This window comes from Ovis canadensis, chromosome 4, assembly GCF_042477335.2.
Source record: "Ovis canadensis isolate MfBH-ARS-UI-01 breed Bighorn chromosome 4, ARS-UI_OviCan_v2, whole genome shotgun sequence".
NCBI lineage: Eukaryota > Metazoa > Chordata > Mammalia > Artiodactyla > Bovidae > Ovis > Ovis canadensis.
This window is the reverse complement of record NC_091248.1, coordinates 75,088,062-75,105,203: the sequence shown is the minus strand read 5'-3', so window position 1 is coordinate 75,105,203 and position 17,142 is coordinate 75,088,062. Positions and strand designations below refer to the sequence as shown.

The window sequence follows — 17,142 nt, the reverse complement described above, 5'->3', positions numbered from 1 at the left end:
TTTCCCCCACCCACATTGGGAGGATGATAACACTCATTGTGCTTGGTCAAACAGGCTCAAATTCTTAGCTTTTTTCCTTATTAAGTTCTACATTTTAAAAATTTACCTTAGCAGTGATGGTAGTCAATTTTACACTGTAAATAAAACATAACCCCCTTTCCAATTTCATTTTTAGATTCCTTCCCATCAATCATTATAGACCATTATTTTACACTCTCAAACAGGTGACTAAATATTTATGCTTTCACAATAATACCAAACACTAGACATTCCTCTGGTATAAACAGCTTTTGCTGATGCCTATGTTATTAAGTCTACAAGAAAAGATTTATATGTGTGTCGGCTCTATAGCTGTTATAGGGAATGGAATTTAGCTGCTACAGGGAGACTCAGTGTTAACTATGATTGCAGGCCTGGTTAAATCAGATTTGCCTTAACGGGTTAAAACCAACTTATGCAAGGGAGCAAAAGGCAAGAGAATTATCATGCTCTCTATTGCTAGGTATCCTCTCTTAAATTCTGTAACACTGTGTAAGGGAGGAAAAGAGCAATAAGCATATTTCTGACCACACAGCTACTCATTTCCTTCAATAATTCTATCTTTCATAGAGGAAGGATTCTAAGCAAGTAAAATACTGGAAGCAAGAGAATTTCATTAAAGTGTGCATTTTTCTTTATATAAGAAAGATGTTTCAAAAAGCAAAAAGAAAATAATCTACTGGTAGCTTAAAAACTGGAATTTAAAAAAAGAAACCCATAGATCTTTTCCTAAACAGAGCAATACACACTCTAACAATATTTTAAATTTGGTCACAATACCTGCACATTTTTCCATTCCTGTAGATTTTAATATTTATTCCCAGAGCAGACATGCAGAAATACATACACGGGAAACCTGAGTTAAAGAATGTTCAGTCCATGGGAATGATGCCCATGCTTAGCTGTCAGCACCTTGGGAACCCTGCATGTAGGTAGGCAGCCCCAGAAGCTGGATACCCTGTGGGAAACGAGGATACTTACGCAGCTCGCCCACTTTCAGGATTTCACACAGCATCTTGGTCAGCTCTATACTACTGCGGCCAAAGGGACATTCATGCTTATCTTCTCGGCTGCTGTTCTCAAGCACAATCTGCAAGCAGGAAAGGAAGGAGGTCAGAAAGGGAAGTCAGTTTACAGAAAACATCAAAAGTGTTGGCTGTATTGTAATAGAGAAACAGATCTACTCCAGACCACCAAACTAAGTCTCTTGGGAGCAGAACAAAATTGTACTATAAGTATAGTCTCTGTATATAGGGCTGAAAACTCTCTTGTTTTCCAAATCTCCTAAAACCACTTCCAACTCTGTAAGAGGATATTTTGCTCATCAGTTTCCACTTACCCAGAGGTGCCCGTGGAGAGTTTTTAAAAATAGTTCAATAAAGACTTTTTACTTAAGTAACAAAACCACTCTCTTATTCTCCTAGTCATATCTTCCCTTTCCTGGGAAGAGTAACTCTCCTTTAATGACTTCAGCTCCTACAGTTTCTTTCTTTTTTTAAAAAAAATATTCTTTTTCACTATGGTGTATCATAGGGTATAGAATACAGTTCTCTATGCTATACAGTAGGACCTTGTTGTCTCTCCATTCTATATCTTAAAGTTTGAAAGAAAGTGAAAGTCGCTCAGTCATGTCCATCTCTTTGCAACCCCATGGACTGCACAGTCCATGGAATTCTCCAGGCCAGAATACTGGAGTGGGCAGCCTATCCCTTCTCCAATGGATCTTCCCAACCCAGGAATCAAACCGGGGTCTCCTGCAGTGCAGGCAGATTCTTTACCAACTGAGCTATCAGGGAAGCCATGTAAAAGCTTGCATCCTGCTAATCCTAAAACCTGCCACTCCATTCCTCCCCTCCAATCCGCTTCCCCTTGGCAACCACATGATTCTGTTTCAAAATAGGTTCATTTGTTTCATATTTTAGACCCCACATAAAAGTGACATCATATGGTATTTGTCTTTCTCTTTTGACTTACTTCACTTAGTTTGATAAACGCTAACTGCATCCATGTTGCTGCAAATTCCATTTTTTTTAATGGTTCAGCTCCTATACTTAATCACATATTTCCCACAGGAGTTTCCATGTTCTTACAAGAGCTCACCCCGGCATTAGTTGACCAAGCACACCAATGGACATGTGACACAAAAATGGACCATCCAGAGTTCTTCCCTGAGACTTAGCACCAAAATGGGGAAAATTGGCCCAATTATGCTTATATTACTCAAGAGGTATGAGTGTAGGAACTACCTGAAAGTGAGTCTGAAAGAAAAAAAAGAAAAAGAAAAGCAAGTCAAAATGCAAGGGAAAACAGAGCAGAGGCAGGGGTGGCCGTGGCAGCATTTGAGTGCTGAGCAAAACTACCTCCCCAAATTTATGGTTTATTTGCTCAGCCCTCCCTTTGAAAATTATTTGTGCCATCTAACAAATTCTCTTCTTTCCTTAAGCTGGTTTGAAATATTCCTACTATAACTAAGGGAGCCATTTAGCACATTCATCAAACAAAAGTAAAACATAAAAGGGAAAACTCTACTTCAGGAATAAAGGGCTATCAGCCAACTGTTCTAAAGCACACAAAATAATAAAATAATAAAAAATTAAGGTTGCCAAACTTCAAATTCATATGTTGACAAAAAGAATCATCAGCTTATTCATCTCTGAAGCACCCTATAACTTTCCCAGTGGGGTTGTCTGGAATGTCCTTAAAAGCTATAGGACCCTCAGTAGGTGTCTCCCAGAAGTGTTTACCACAATGCAGTGACTTATGTGGTTTTCCCCCCAGACTATGAACTTCTTCAGTGAAAGAAATGGTGTTTCATTCATTCAATCAGTAATAGTAATTGAGTACCTATTGTCTACCAGAAAGATGCCTAGGCCCATAGAATTGAGAGCAAGACCAGGGCTCTGACCTATAGGAGCATCCACTCTAACCATGGCAGACAGACAAAACAAAAGAGGCAATTACAGAGAGAATAGCACTGATATATATACACTATTATGTATAAAATAATTAGTGGGAAGTTGCTAAATCACACAGGGAGCCCAGCCTGGTGCTCTGTGCTGACCTAGCGCAGAGAAGTGTGGGGTGGGGGTAGAGGGAGGGAAGGGATACACACACACACACACACACACACACACACGACTGATCTGTGTTGTTTTACAGCAGAAAGCAACACAAAATTGTAAAGCAATTTTCCATCAATTAAAAAATTGATATATTTTTTGAAAAAGAGGTAACTATAGTTTATAACAAGTGCTACCAAAAAGATTAACTGGTTGAGGTGGTAAAGAGTAACAAGAAAGACCTGGAGAGGAGAGTACAGATAACCAGGTGACTATTAGGAATCCAGGGGTGAAATAGAGTTAGCCATGTCAAGGTCTAGGAGAAAGAATAGTCCAGGCAGAGCTCAAGGACAGAGCCGCCGAGTTGAGCAGGGTATGTTTCAGACACAGTCTCCTCACGTGGCCTGGTCTATGATGCGGAGGGGTCTGGAGCTGTGCAGGGCAGTATTAGGATTCCAGGAGGCTGAGCAGGGAAGAGAGAGCCAAAGGGCGTAGAGGTTGGCTAAAATCACTGCCCCAGGGCTCCAGCGGGTGTCATTTTCAAATTCTGAGATGCTAACCTGGAGAAATAGAGGAAAAGAACAGAATGGGAAAGACTACAGATCTCTTCAAGAAAATCAGAGATACCAAGGGAACATTTCATGCAAAGATGGGCTCGATAAAGGACAGAAATGGTATGGACCTAACAGAAGCAGAAGATATTAAGAAGAGGTGGCAAGAATACAAAGAAGAACTGTACAAAAAAGATCTTCACGACCCAGATAAATCATGATGATGTGATCACTAACCTAGAGCCAGACATCTTGGAATGTGAAGTCAAGTGGGCCTTAGAAAGCATCCCTACGAACAAAGCTAGTGGAGGTGATGGAATTCCAGTTGAGCTATTTCAAATCCTGAAAGATGATGCTGTGAAAGTGCTGCACTCAATATGCCAGCAACTTTGGAAAACTCAGCAGTGGCCACAGGACTGGAAAAGGGCAGTTTTCATTCCAATCCCAAAGAAAGGCAATGCAAAAGAATGCTCAAACTACCGCACAATTGCACTCATCTCACATGCTAGTAAAGTAATGCTCAAAACTCTCCAAGCCAGGCTTCAGCAATACGTGAACCATGAACTCCCTGATGTTCAAGCTGGTTTTAGAAAAGGCAGAGGAACCAGAGATCAAATTGCCAACATCCACTGGATCATGGAAAAAGCAAGAGAGTTCCAGAAAAACATCTATTTCTGCTTTATTGACTATGCCAAAGCCTTTGACTGTGTGGATCACGATAAACTGTGGAAAATTCTTAAAGAGATGGGAATACCAGACCACCTGACCTGCCTCTTGAGAAATCTATATGCAGGTCAGGAAGCAACAGTTAGAACTGGACATGGAACAACAGACTGGTTCCAAATAGGAAAAGGAGGACGTCAAGGCTGTATATTGTCACCCTGCTTATTTAATTTATATGCAGAGTACATCATGAGAAATGCTGGGCTGGAAGAAACACAAGCTGGAATCAAGATTTCCAGGAGAAATATCAATAACCTCAGATATGCAGATGACACCACCCTTGTGGCAGAAAGTGAAGAGGAGCTAAAGAGCCTCTTGATGAAAGTGAAAGAGGAGAGTGAAAAAGTTGGCTTAAAGCTCAACATTCAGAAAACTAGGATCATGGCATCTGGTCCCATCACTTCATGGCAAATAGATGGGGAAACAGTGGAAACAGTGTCAGACTTTATTTTGGGGGGCTCCAAAATCACTGCAGATGGTGATTGCAGCCAGGAAATTAAAAGACGTTTACTCCTTGGAAGAAAAGTTATGACCAACCTAGATAGTATATTCAAAAGCAGAGACATTACTTTGCCGACTAAGGTCCGTCTAGTCAAGGCTATGGTTTTTCCTGTGGTCATGTATGGATGTGAGAGTTGGACTGTAAAGAAGGCAGAGTGCCGAAGAACTGATGCTTTTAAATTGGGGTGTTGGAGAAGACTCTTGAGGGTCCCCTGGACTGCAAGGAGATCCAACCAGTCCATTCTGAAGAAGATCAACCCTGGGATTTCTTTGGAAGGAATGATGCTGAAGCTGAAGCTCCAGTACTTTGGCCACCTCATGAGAAGGGTTGACTCATTGGAAAAGACTCTGATGCTGGGAGGGATTGGGGGCAGGAGGAGAAGGGGACGACAGAGGATGAGACGGCTGGATGGCATCACGGACTCGATGGACGTGAGTCTGAGTGAACTCCGGGAGATGGTGATGGACAAGGAGGCCTGGCGTGCTGCAATTCATGGGGTCGCAAACAGTCGGACACGACTGACCGACTGAACTGAACTGAACCTGGAGGTTGAGACAAGTGAGCAACATGGCCTGATTTGTTTTGAAAGATCTGCAAGTGTAAAGAACGGATAGTAGGGCCTAAGAAAGAAAGTGCAGCCCTTGCGGAGGGCTTAGAGTATCCCTGGCAGAGACGAAGGTGGCTCAGCTCTGACTGCAAGGGTGTACTCATTACACAGTAAGTGATTAAAAAAGGCAAGGAGAACACACAAAAAACCATACGGAAAGTGTTTAGGAAAGACAGATAACAGGAAGACTATTTGGAAGAAGAGAAGAAAAAAGGAGAAAATTAAAAGGGGGAAGAAGGAAAAGTAAATGAAAGTGCTGTTTTATTTACACAAACTGGGTTCCAAATAGCAAAGTAACATGAGGCAGCACAGGATATGGAGAATGGTTTAAAAGCAAAGGAGTAGGGACTTCTCTGGCAGTCCCGTGGCTAAGATTATGCCTTCCAATGGAGGCAGATCAGGTTTGACCCCTGGTTGGGGAGTTAAGATCCCACACGCCTCACCAGCCAAAAATTAAAAAAATTAGAAAAATAAAACAGAAGCAATATTGTAACCAATTCAAGAAAGACTAAAAATAGTTCACTTCAAAAATAAATTAATTAAAAAGACCCAACGGAGTAGAATTTCAAAACAAACGTGCAACCATTGTTTTCCTCACAAACACTATGACAATAGCACACATAAATACACACACACATAACCACACGCATTGACAGTACACACAAACAAATCAACCATTTCCATTTGAGCATGTTCCTTCCAGCATCACAGGTATACCTAACCCTCATCACAACAGAAACAGTTCCACCTGCAGCATCAGAGGCAGTTTCCAAAGCCTTCGTCATTGTGGCTTTATCACCCTTGTGATTGTCCAAGAAGTTGATGAACTATCCCATTTTGTGGGACTTGTCAACTGTTTGCAGCATGTGCGTGCTTGCTCAGTCATTCAGTCACGTCTGACTCTTTGCAACCCCATGGACTATAGCCCTCCAGGCTCCTCTGTCCATGGAATATTTGCAGCACATGCTCACATAAATAATTATGCATTGACTACCAGCATGAATCTAGCCTTTGCTGTCCTTAAGATTTATCATAAAAATTCTTTCTTACAGTCTCCTTAGCCAACACACATTCTTTTTCTCTCAGAAAGCTCATCATAAACTCCAACTAAATCCCTTTTCCTGCCAAGCAGAAAGGACCAACACTGGAGTCCTTGAGCGGCTCTGCCCCTGTTCATGATCTTTTCTGGAAATCTGCCTGAATGTGAACAGTCTCATTCAACTGAGCCTGAATCACCTTCTTCCTTTTAGGTGAATGTTTTCTGGTTCTAACCAGAAATTCCAGTTAAGAAACACAGAAGGGAAGAACAACTATATTCCCATCTATCAGTGAATTTTCATGTTTCTTTGAAAACATCTGTATCTGAGACAGCTCCATCAAGGAGCAAATCTGAACCTGTGGATGATGGGGAAATGAAGGGAGAAAACACAGCAGAAGACAGAACAGAAAGAAAAGAAAGGAGACAGGTGGTTTTCAGGCAGCCTGTAGCTCCCACCGAGGACATTCCCTGGCATTTCACATTAACATTCTGTCAACATTTCATGAGCCCATCAATATTTAATGAGGATGTGATCTGAATACACTGCACGTGGTGGAATTACTGCAGCCAATAAATGTTCTGAAAATATTTCCAAGGCACTGTTTATTAGCAGGCACTAAATTAAGGAGTAATTTAAGTAACCAATATGTAAATCAGCTTGGAAAAATCCTGCTCTTCACTTTTTAATGTACCATCCATCTTATCATATTTACCCACCTGAAGAAAAATAAACTCTCCTTCTTTACTGGTTTTTTTAGACAAGACTGACACAAATCTTTCAAGTTAGTTACCTGCATGGGCTTTAAGGTCAACATTGTCACAAAAATATTCAGAAAACACTAAATTATGAATGTTACTAATAAGATATTACTATAGTGAGAGATCATTCTTAGACTAGACAGTAGTCTTTTAAGTTAATACACTAATATATCTGTTTTCAATTTCAACATTCTGGTATTATCCATGTTTATCTGACATACTTGGGCTTCTATCTGGAAATATCAAAGCATATTTTTCATCTTTATTTTTTCCCCTCACTGTTCGGTTTTAAAAGCAAACAAACTGTAACAGAAACCTCGGTGGATGGAATACATATTTAAACTTGCTATTATCACTTACCTTAGAATATTTCATACAGCAAAAGAAGTTGTAAGTGTCTGAATATTTTATAAAACACTGGATATTTATGCAATATTGAGTATAAAACATTTGATCAAATACTTGAAGTTTACAGAGTATATTTACATATATTCTGTCCACTGACCCCAACAAGTCTATAAGATCAATGAGGCAGATACTATTATTATTCTCTTAGGAAAGCTGAAACAACAGGAAGAGGTGACTTGCTTAGAGCATACCTAGGTCATTCCTGAAACTCAATTTTTAAGGTCTTCAATTTCCAAATCTCTTTCTGCCCCATTATAGCTTACAAATTGCCTTCACATACACTTTGCCATGAAACTCAATGGATTTCATGTCTCAAGAGGCTAAGGGAACTTTGATCAATTTTCCTCTATCTCACTGAAGTGGGTCTATAAATCCCAGCCCCTCCTAGACAAAGGTATAAGGTTCTCTCTTGGCTCATTTATCCCCTGAGGGTCAGTAACAATTACTCAGGTGAATGACTTTGTGCAGAGTGTCCCTACAGGCTTTGTTTTCATGCATTTTGAGTTCTTCTTCTGCATTGGTGCAGATGAGAAACCTCTCTGGCTTGGGAGTGACTATTAAGAGCTGAGAACAAGGCCAGCCACACTCTAGTAAACTGCCCTTCTCTGGCTCCTGGGACCACCCTTACACCTTAGCCTCAGCATCACAATGCTGACATTTACATTGTCCCTGGCACACTTTCCTCCACCTTTTCATGAGTGAGCCTCATCTGGGGTGAGTCCGGTTCATTCTGCTTTCCCTGTAGCCAGCCCTGGAGCAAGCCTCAGGGACTTCCTCCATCTCCTCTCATCTGTGGACACTTCTTGTTCACGCCACTTAGCTGAGTGTCACAGGAAGCCTCAAGGTCTCCTCACAGGACACCAAGGACAGTGTGTGAACCTACTTACACCAGAAATACAAGATAGAAGGTCCGAGGTGCCTGTATTCAAGCAGGCATCTTCCACGGGGTTATACAAGTTATATACGAGGTTATACAAATTATATACGAGGTTATACAAGTTATACACAAGGTTATACAAGTACTGCTACTGCTGCTGCTGCTGCTAAATCACTTCAGTTGTGTCCGACTCTGTGTGATCCCATAGATGGCAGCCCACCAGGCTCTGCCGTCCCTGGGATTCTCCAGGCAATAACACTGGAGTGGGTTGCCATTTCTTTCTCTAATGCATGAAAGGGAAAAGTGAAAGTGAAGTTGCTCAGTCGTGTCCGACTCTTTGAGACCCCATGGGCTGCAGCCTACCAGGCTCCTGAGTCCATGGGATTTTCCAGGCAAGAGTACTGGAGTGGGTTGCCATTGCCTTCTCCATATACAAGTACAGACAATGAAAAAGGACCCCGAAACACAAGTCACAGTCTGATAGTTTGGGCCATAAAATCCCAAGACCAAACAGTTACAGTCACCATAGGAACCTGTCCTTGGAGTCTTGTCAACCCCACAAGCTCTGCAAAAACTTGTCTCTTCACCCACCAGAGAAAACGCCAATCTTCTCCCATGTCAAACCAATAAATAAAAAAAAAAAGACCTTTACTGTATCAACAAGTCCCCCCCCCCCACCCCCAACACAGCGGTACTTCTACATTAGTAACAGAATCATGGAACACCCCAGAATGAAGTGTTAGCCCTTAGATCTCATCATCGACATCCAGATATTTTCTGAATCAACGTGTAAGGCCACCCTGGGGGGTCTTACATCCACAGAGATTTGGGAGACAAGAGCGAGCCACCTCCTACATTTCCCTTTGTACCAAAGATAATGGTAATTATTACCAGAAAGTCAGAGGGAAAGCTTTAGAAAGAGCACTGCTGCTAAGTCACTTCGGTCGTGTCCGACTCTGTGCGACCCCATAGACGGCAGCCCACCAGGCTCCCCCGTCCCCGGGATTCTCCAGGCAAGAACACTGGAGTGGGTTGCCATGTCCTTCTCCAATGCATGAAAGTGAAAAGTGAAAGTGAAGTCTCAGTCGACTCTTAGCGACTCCATGGACTGCAGTGTACCAGGCTCCTCTGTCCATGGGATTTTCCAGGCAAGAGTACTGGAGTGGGTTGCCATTACCTTCTCCAGAAAGAGCACTGAGCTACCTCAAATGAGCTGCACAAGACCTTAATCATGATCATGAATTCTGAGCAAGTCCCTAAAAATTAAACAGACATACCAAATCCCTAATATGATTTTAAGTGTGCAGAGAACAAAGGAATATTACAACCATAGAAAGTATGCTAAGCAGGAAAATAAACCAGAGCAAATCAGAATCCCAGGCGGTCAGTCTACCCAATCTACCACCAACCACTTCTTCACAGATAAGCATAGTGAGCCCCAGAGTAAATAGCTTTAAAGGTACAGACAAGATGGGAGAAAAAGAGAAACAGAACCTAATATTTATCAAGAACTTTTATTTCCCAGACTTTGTTCTGAATGATTTCACATTATGTCATTTAAGGCACATGTACTACTGTGAGACAGGAATACTGCATGTCCCACTTTACAGATGGAGAAACTGAAGCAAAAAGATGTGGTATAATTTGCCCAGGGTTCATGTAACACAGAAATAAGCAGACCCAGCTCAGGGACTTAGGGTGTCTAACACTAAAGCACACATTGCTGGTTACTGATTCCTACTGAAACACATGATACCAACTCTTACTGAAAAAGGAGAGGGTGAGATAATTATAATACAGCTTTGATCAGGAAAGTCCTTAACAAGGTAACAAATGACTAGAAAATGCGGCTCTAGACAGGTATGGTTTCCCTGCATCTACTTCTAATAGATTTGGTGACTTAATAATGACGTTCTTAATCTCAGTTTTCTCCCACAAAAACAGAAATAGGAATACCCACCCACAAAGGGCTGTAAAGATTAAATGAAAACAGAAAGTGGAGGTAAAGATTTCAGTGCCTGAGACATCTCAAATACTCAATGAGGGAGACGACTGATCTACTATTATTATAGTAATTGCATGAGCTCTTGTCTTACTGAAATATTCTCATAACTCTAGGGTAAAGATGTTGAAAAAAAATCAAACAACAAAAAACCAGTCACAACTGGTATTGAAATTATTAATCTTGCTCTTTGGGAAAGTAAGAACTTGGGTGGAATAAATATTTCTGACTTAGATAGGTTTCCTGAAGTTCTTTCAGCATCTTTTTATAATGGTAGTTCTCAAACTTGAGTGAGCATCGGAATTATTTGGGGGCTTATTAAACACAGACAGCTGGGTTGCTCCCCCAGAGTTTGACTTAGCAGGTATGGGATAGAATGTAAGAAAATATAAAAGCAAGTGAACCAAACTCTAAATTCTTTGGAGATCCTGGGGGGATTAAAGGAGGAAGTGTTAGCAAAGCATTTTAGAGTTCATTTAAAAATTATTTTTAGCAGCATAGTCTTTAAGAAAGAGAAAACAACTTCTTCCCTGAACCTTAGATGGCCCTTTAGAGATCACTGTCCATGGTATGCCCAGGGCTGAAAAGCCAGACCTCTAGGCCTTCCGAAGGGCCAGTGATACCAAGCAATTCAAATGCAGCAACCAGAGTTGGAGTGGGAGTAACAGATCACCAAGGAAAAGACCATCCGCAGAAGAGTTTGCAAATACTTAAGGAGCAGTTTCCAAGAGCAAAAGAACAATGCATCTCAGGAAAAGGAGAAAAAGTATGTACAAAGGGTCAGACTGGTGAAAAACCAAAGTGGAAAGCACACACAGGGAACTGAGATAAATAACAATCTGGACAAATGAGAAGAATGGTATAAAACCCAGTTAATGAGGTGAAATTCTTCCAGAATAAAATTAGGCAATTGCACATACAGAGGCATAATAAAGGCCATAAATATAAAATGGCAAGGAATTGACTGGGTAATGGTGTAGTAATTAAAGCCTGGAGGTTCATAATAGACCTCAAATGGAACATTAATCAACCAAAAAGAAATGCTGCCTGCACTTTGATATAGTGCAACAAAAATAGGATGTGTGAAACACAGCAAGCAATCACATCCACATGCTGCTGAAAAGTCCTCCCTTTAAACATGAAGTCAGGGAGCACCAAGAGGGGAAAGGATTAAATAATAGCAGAGATGACTTGTGTTTGCTGCACAATGATGCCACTGTCACCAGAGGAAGTTGAGGCAACAGCTCTGTTGACTGTTCCAGGGGCCAGAGGATAGCAGGAGAAATTCCCTAGCTGATGCCTGCATCAGAGAAACCAGGTTGGAAGATCTCCTCTCTCCAGGTTGGAAGACCACCTCTCCTAGGCCAGTACATGTGTTCCTGGGCCCAAGGATGGTAAAGGTGTGAAGGCAAGTGTCGTGACCCATAGACGCCTGGAGAGGCAATATCTGGTTTATTTAAAGCAGTGGTTCTCTAACTGAAGCAGGCATTAGAATCATCTGGAAGCTTATTAAAACTCAGATTGCTGGGCCCCACCCTCAGAGTTATGATTCAGCTCTTCTGGGGCAAACCCAAGAATCTACATTTTCTAACAAGTTCCTAGGCAATGTGGATGCTGCTAATTTGGGACCACATTTTATGAACCACTGTTTTTAAAGTTATACCACGTCTCTCCTTCCAGTTTCCATCATTAGCAAACCTCCTGTTTTTAAGGATGTGAAAAGCAATGAGAGTAGAAAGAAGAAGAAATTTAAAAATCTGATTTTTTTTGTTTTTTATTTTCTGTGACTGATAAAAATTTTATTAATAAGAGTGAAATAAAACCCATAGAAAGAGAATGCAGTTGGTAGTGGCCAGGGGCTGGGGGGAAGGAGAATGGGGAACAACTACTTAATGGGTATATGGTTTCCTTTCAGGGTGAGGATAATTTATGTCTTAAAACCAGACAGAGGTGATGTCTGCATAACATAGTGAATATACCAAATATCACTTAAAAGTTCACTCTGAAATTGTTAATTTTATGTTATGTGAATTTTGCCTCAGTGGAGGGAAAAAAAGAGTGAATATATATGGACTGATTACTATGTGCAAACTGTTAAGCGTCTTAACTCCTTTAGTCTTCATAAGCCATCAAAGCAGGACATGTTACACATAAGGAAACCACACCTCAGACTTTGAGCAATAGTTAAAATGTGATATGCCAGCAAGGTATGATTTCTACACTGCAGTTTAAACGGTTTCTTGGGTGACATGAAATGTGTCCGTCTCCAAACTGGGGCTTAGGACTGACCAGATATGGGCACTAAAGGAGATCCAAAATGGCTCAGGATGACAGTCCTACAGGACACCCCAAAACAGCCACACTCAAGGGAGTGAAACATGAAGGCCTTACAAAGCCCCCAGTATACACTGATGAATAAGGGCTCCGCTGCATATGGCGTAAATGCAAATCACATAGCTTTCCTTGCATTTATTTGTGAAAGCTCACATTTTAAATTATATTGCAGATAAACAGAGGACAACTGTAGGTTGGCTCAAACTTCCAAGCACTCACTGCTCACCTGAAGATCTTGTTAAAATACAGATTCTGATCCAGCAGTCTAGGGTAAGCCTGAGGTCCTGCATTGTTAACCAGTTCCCAGAAGATGCTGATGATGCTGGGTCCAAAGATCACATTTTGAAAAGCAAAGTACTTCCCCAAATGTATCATCTGAATTTTAGCCCCACTCTCCCTCATACCCTTTGACTGACTGATTCATCCAACAAGCATTTCTTTAAGCATTGATTATTGCTAAGTAACTTGCTAGATGCTAAAAATATACACATGAATAAAATACCTTTTTTAGGGACTTGTAATCTATTTGGAAGACACAAAAGGATGGCAGGTCAGATATTCACTTGTAGGGCAGATATTCACTTGCTATGTACCTCTTTTGTGTCCTTCTATATTGTTTGCAATTTTTTACACAGAAATAGGACTTTCTGGGATGAAGGTGCATATGAGACGCAGTGGGCAGGCAGGCTTAGCTTCATCAAGAGGGTGAAACTTGAAGGAGAAGAAACTGATTCCAGACTATTCTGAGGCATCTCTTTAACATTCCAAACCAGAGGTGAGCTATGGAATGTAATAAAGATTAATTACAACTGGGAAATGGATGCCGGATGAAGGCAGAGAAGCCCCTCTGTATCTTGGGCAATATTAGCAATAAATCACATGAACAAAAGGCAGAATTTTGACTCACTCAGCGTTGCATTACTGAATACAAATGCCTCCTGTCTCCTTCAGTGGAATACAAAGACACCAAGATGTTTGGCATTGTCTGACAGTCACTTTTAGATGAAAAATTAGGCTTGACATTTCTCAAGCCTGATTTCTTACTGAGAAATTGTCACCACTGTCTTAACAGTTATTGCAGTCTTAAAGCTATGTTACACTCCACATATATTTGTCTGAAATGTATTTGGATATAACTTGCTTTACTAAACAAACACATTTCAGGAGAGCTAGTGATGAAATAGATCACACCTGTTTTCTCACTTGGCTTACAGATTTATAAATTCACTCTGTTTTGGAAGTATGGACATGAAGGGATGGAAAGGTGAGGAAGACTAATAAATCGGCCTTTGCAGAAGCATTTTCAAACAGAAAAGAGGGTCAATTTTCCAATTATATACATATTAAGTTAGCTGCAATGGAAAAATTATTTATTGAAATCTAATTAAATTAGGTCATACATTGTTTTACTTCAAGTTAAAGGCATGTGAAAAGAAAATCTATCTGCTATTAAATCTAGCTTTTTAGGTGCAATTCATCTCATTATATCTGATTCTACATACGCATCCCAAGCTTTGGCTACTTCTGCCGAATGAGAGGTCTCTGCTAGGAGACAGCCCTTCTTTAGAAGTAGGTCCAGATGCGGGTTCCCCGCAGTCCAGAGCTGCTTCCCCTGACACCTCCCTGCCGCCCCCTCTCCTCCTGTGCCTGTCTAAATTGTCCTCCTTTGGACCCAAGCCAGTGCTACTTTCTCCAAAAAATCTTATGCAATTCCTTTGTCTAAAACCTCATCCCTTTATCTGTGAGGAATTTACCTCATTTCTCACTGCACTTCTCACTTCCTGCTTCAAATGTGGCTCAATGGGTAAAGAATCCACCTATCATGGGTGAGACTTGGATTCAATTCCTGGATTGGGAAGATCCCCTGGAGAAGAGAATGGCAACCCACTCCAATATTCTGGCCTGGAGAATTCCATGGGCAGAGGAGCCTAGCGGGCTACAGTCCATGGGGTTGCTAAGAATCGGACATGACTGAGCGACTTTCACTCTCACTTTTCGTATATGCCTTATTTCCCCTAATGGGGCTGAGCCTTTAAGGTCAGAAACCACATGTTAGTCACATGTGGATCTCCCACATTGCAGCAGAATCATACATAACACTCAGTTCAGTTCAGTTGCTCAGTCGTGTCTGACTCTTTGCAACCCCATGAACTGCAGCACACCAGGCCTCCCTGTCCATCACCAACTCCCGGAGTTCACTCAGACTCATGTCCATTGAGTCGGTGATGCCATCCAGCCATCTCATCTTCTGTCGTCCCCTTCTCCTCCTGCCCCCAATCCCTCCCAGCATCGGAGACTTTTCCAATGAGTCCACTCTTCTCATGAGGTGGCCAAAGTATTGGAGTTTCAGCTTCAGCATCAGTCCTTCCAAAGACTAGTGCTCATTAATGAACAATTATCAAACAAGTGAATGAATAGTATAGGGTACAACTCTAGCCAGGCCCACTGAGGGTCCATCACCATCCTTTATGGTGACCACTAGCTGGTGAGAATTGAACATGGGAGTTTCCATAATCTATTATTTCTGTACATTCACATGCATCCTGAGTTCTAATCATCTTCTTATCCCCTGTCACCCAAATTCCCCATCCTATTTCAGAAGCAACGACTTCTGTATGCTCCCAGCAACCTCGGACCTCACTCCTTTCTTCATCATGGGGGTACTCAGGACCCAGAAGTTACTTGCCATCCAGCCATGCAGCTAGGAATCCAAGCAGAGGGGGAAACTTCATTTAGAAATTCTCTTGAGAAACTACTGCTTGTGCATGGACAACATGGCCAGATGAAGGACAAACTCAGAAGGGAATTCTCTCTGGACCAAAGCCCACATTTCAAAGGTCTGCTCAGGGAAACTGTGTACTCACCTTCTTTGTGCATTGTGAAAACAAACATTTACAGAGCATTGGAATGTGTGAAAAATGTCCTTAGTTGGATGTTTACGGAAAATACTTGGCAAGTATTTGCTATAAACGCTTCCTATAAATGCTAAGAATGAAAACCAGCAGAAGAAAAATGTCTGTGATGCGTCTGGGAACCAGCTTCCATAGCAAAGGAATATGCCCTCCACATACCCACCAGGCTCTACTTCTCACCCTCCTGTTACCAAGGAGTGGCACAGAATCTCCCCTTTTGGGTTTAGGTGATTGGGGCAGGGGAGGAGCAACATTCCATGGCCTTCAAGTCCAGCATCCCAAGTTGAAGTCGTAAAAGAGAAGCCTACTCCTGTTTCCTAGGTAGTGATGCTCCCATAGGTTCCTTCTCTCTTGTGCACATTGGGCACCAGCTCTGATTCTAAGTCCCCTGTTCCTGGAAACAGTCCTTCCATACAAACCCCAATTTACTTGCCTGATGATGAGCCTGTCCCTAAGTTAATTTTATGATTTGCTGTTGTTAGTTGTTAAGTTGTGTCTGACTCTTTGCGACCCCATGGACTGTAGTCTGCCAGGCTGAATAGGATTTCCCAGGCAAGAATACTGGAGTATGTTGCCATTTCCTTCTCCAGGAGATCTTCCCAATCCAGGGACTGAATCTGTATCTCCTGCACTGACAGATGGATTCTTTACTACTGAGCCGTGAGGGACACCCAATTTTTTATGATGCTTTCAGGTAAAACATAAAAAATGGGGAAAAAAAGACTCAAAGGATTCCTGTATAGCAAGATTAATAGGGATATTTCTTCTAATTACTCTACAATTGACAAAGATTGCTGAAGATATGGGTGGAGAGGGGAAGACAGTATTGCAGGCTAAAGCAATGAATGCTTGTGATTTTCCCAGGAAGCAAACTTGACTAGCCCCAAGCTGCCCTTTGGAATGAACCAAGCTCGTCTTGTGCCACCTGAGGTACATGTGGGGACCAAAGAGAAGGTGGCCACTCTTGTTTCCAATAAGCTTACATGACAGTGTTAAGTGTGTAAGTATTAGGGAGATAAATGACCTCCCAGTTGTTATAGCCCCCAAAAGACTATTTTTTCCTTCATTTCAAAATCCTTTCTTTAAAAAAAAAAATGACACAGCTCTTAATGCACTTAAAGCTGCCAAGGCAAAGAAATGCAGCTGCCTGGCTGTATTTGCATTTACAGGGGTGCCAGGTTCTGTTCCTTCACTCACACTCTTGTGCGCAGACACCTCCTGCTAACCAAAGGTCCTCTAAACTGCATGTTATTTGAAGCTAATGATAAACATCTTGCACAGCAATTGTTTTGCTTACTTATGAAATTATTTCCTGTAGAGTTTTCCTGGT

At 41.6% G+C, this 17,142-nt stretch overlaps 1 protein-coding gene across 4 annotated transcripts in view; it reads right to left on the bottom strand.

The window, feature by feature from the left end:
* ELMO1 (engulfment and cell motility 1) overlaps positions 1-17,142 on the bottom strand; it is a 583,367-nt gene that overhangs the window by 262,209 nt on the left and 304,016 nt on the right. For all 4 annotated transcript variants that reach the window (XM_069588027.1, XM_069588028.1, XM_069588030.1 and 1 more), the window contains exon 15: positions 1,021-1,129. In XM_069588027.1, the coding sequence (XP_069444128.1) occupies positions 1,021-1,129 (109 nt within the window). The remainder of the gene's footprint in view (positions 1-1,020; positions 1,130-17,142) is intronic.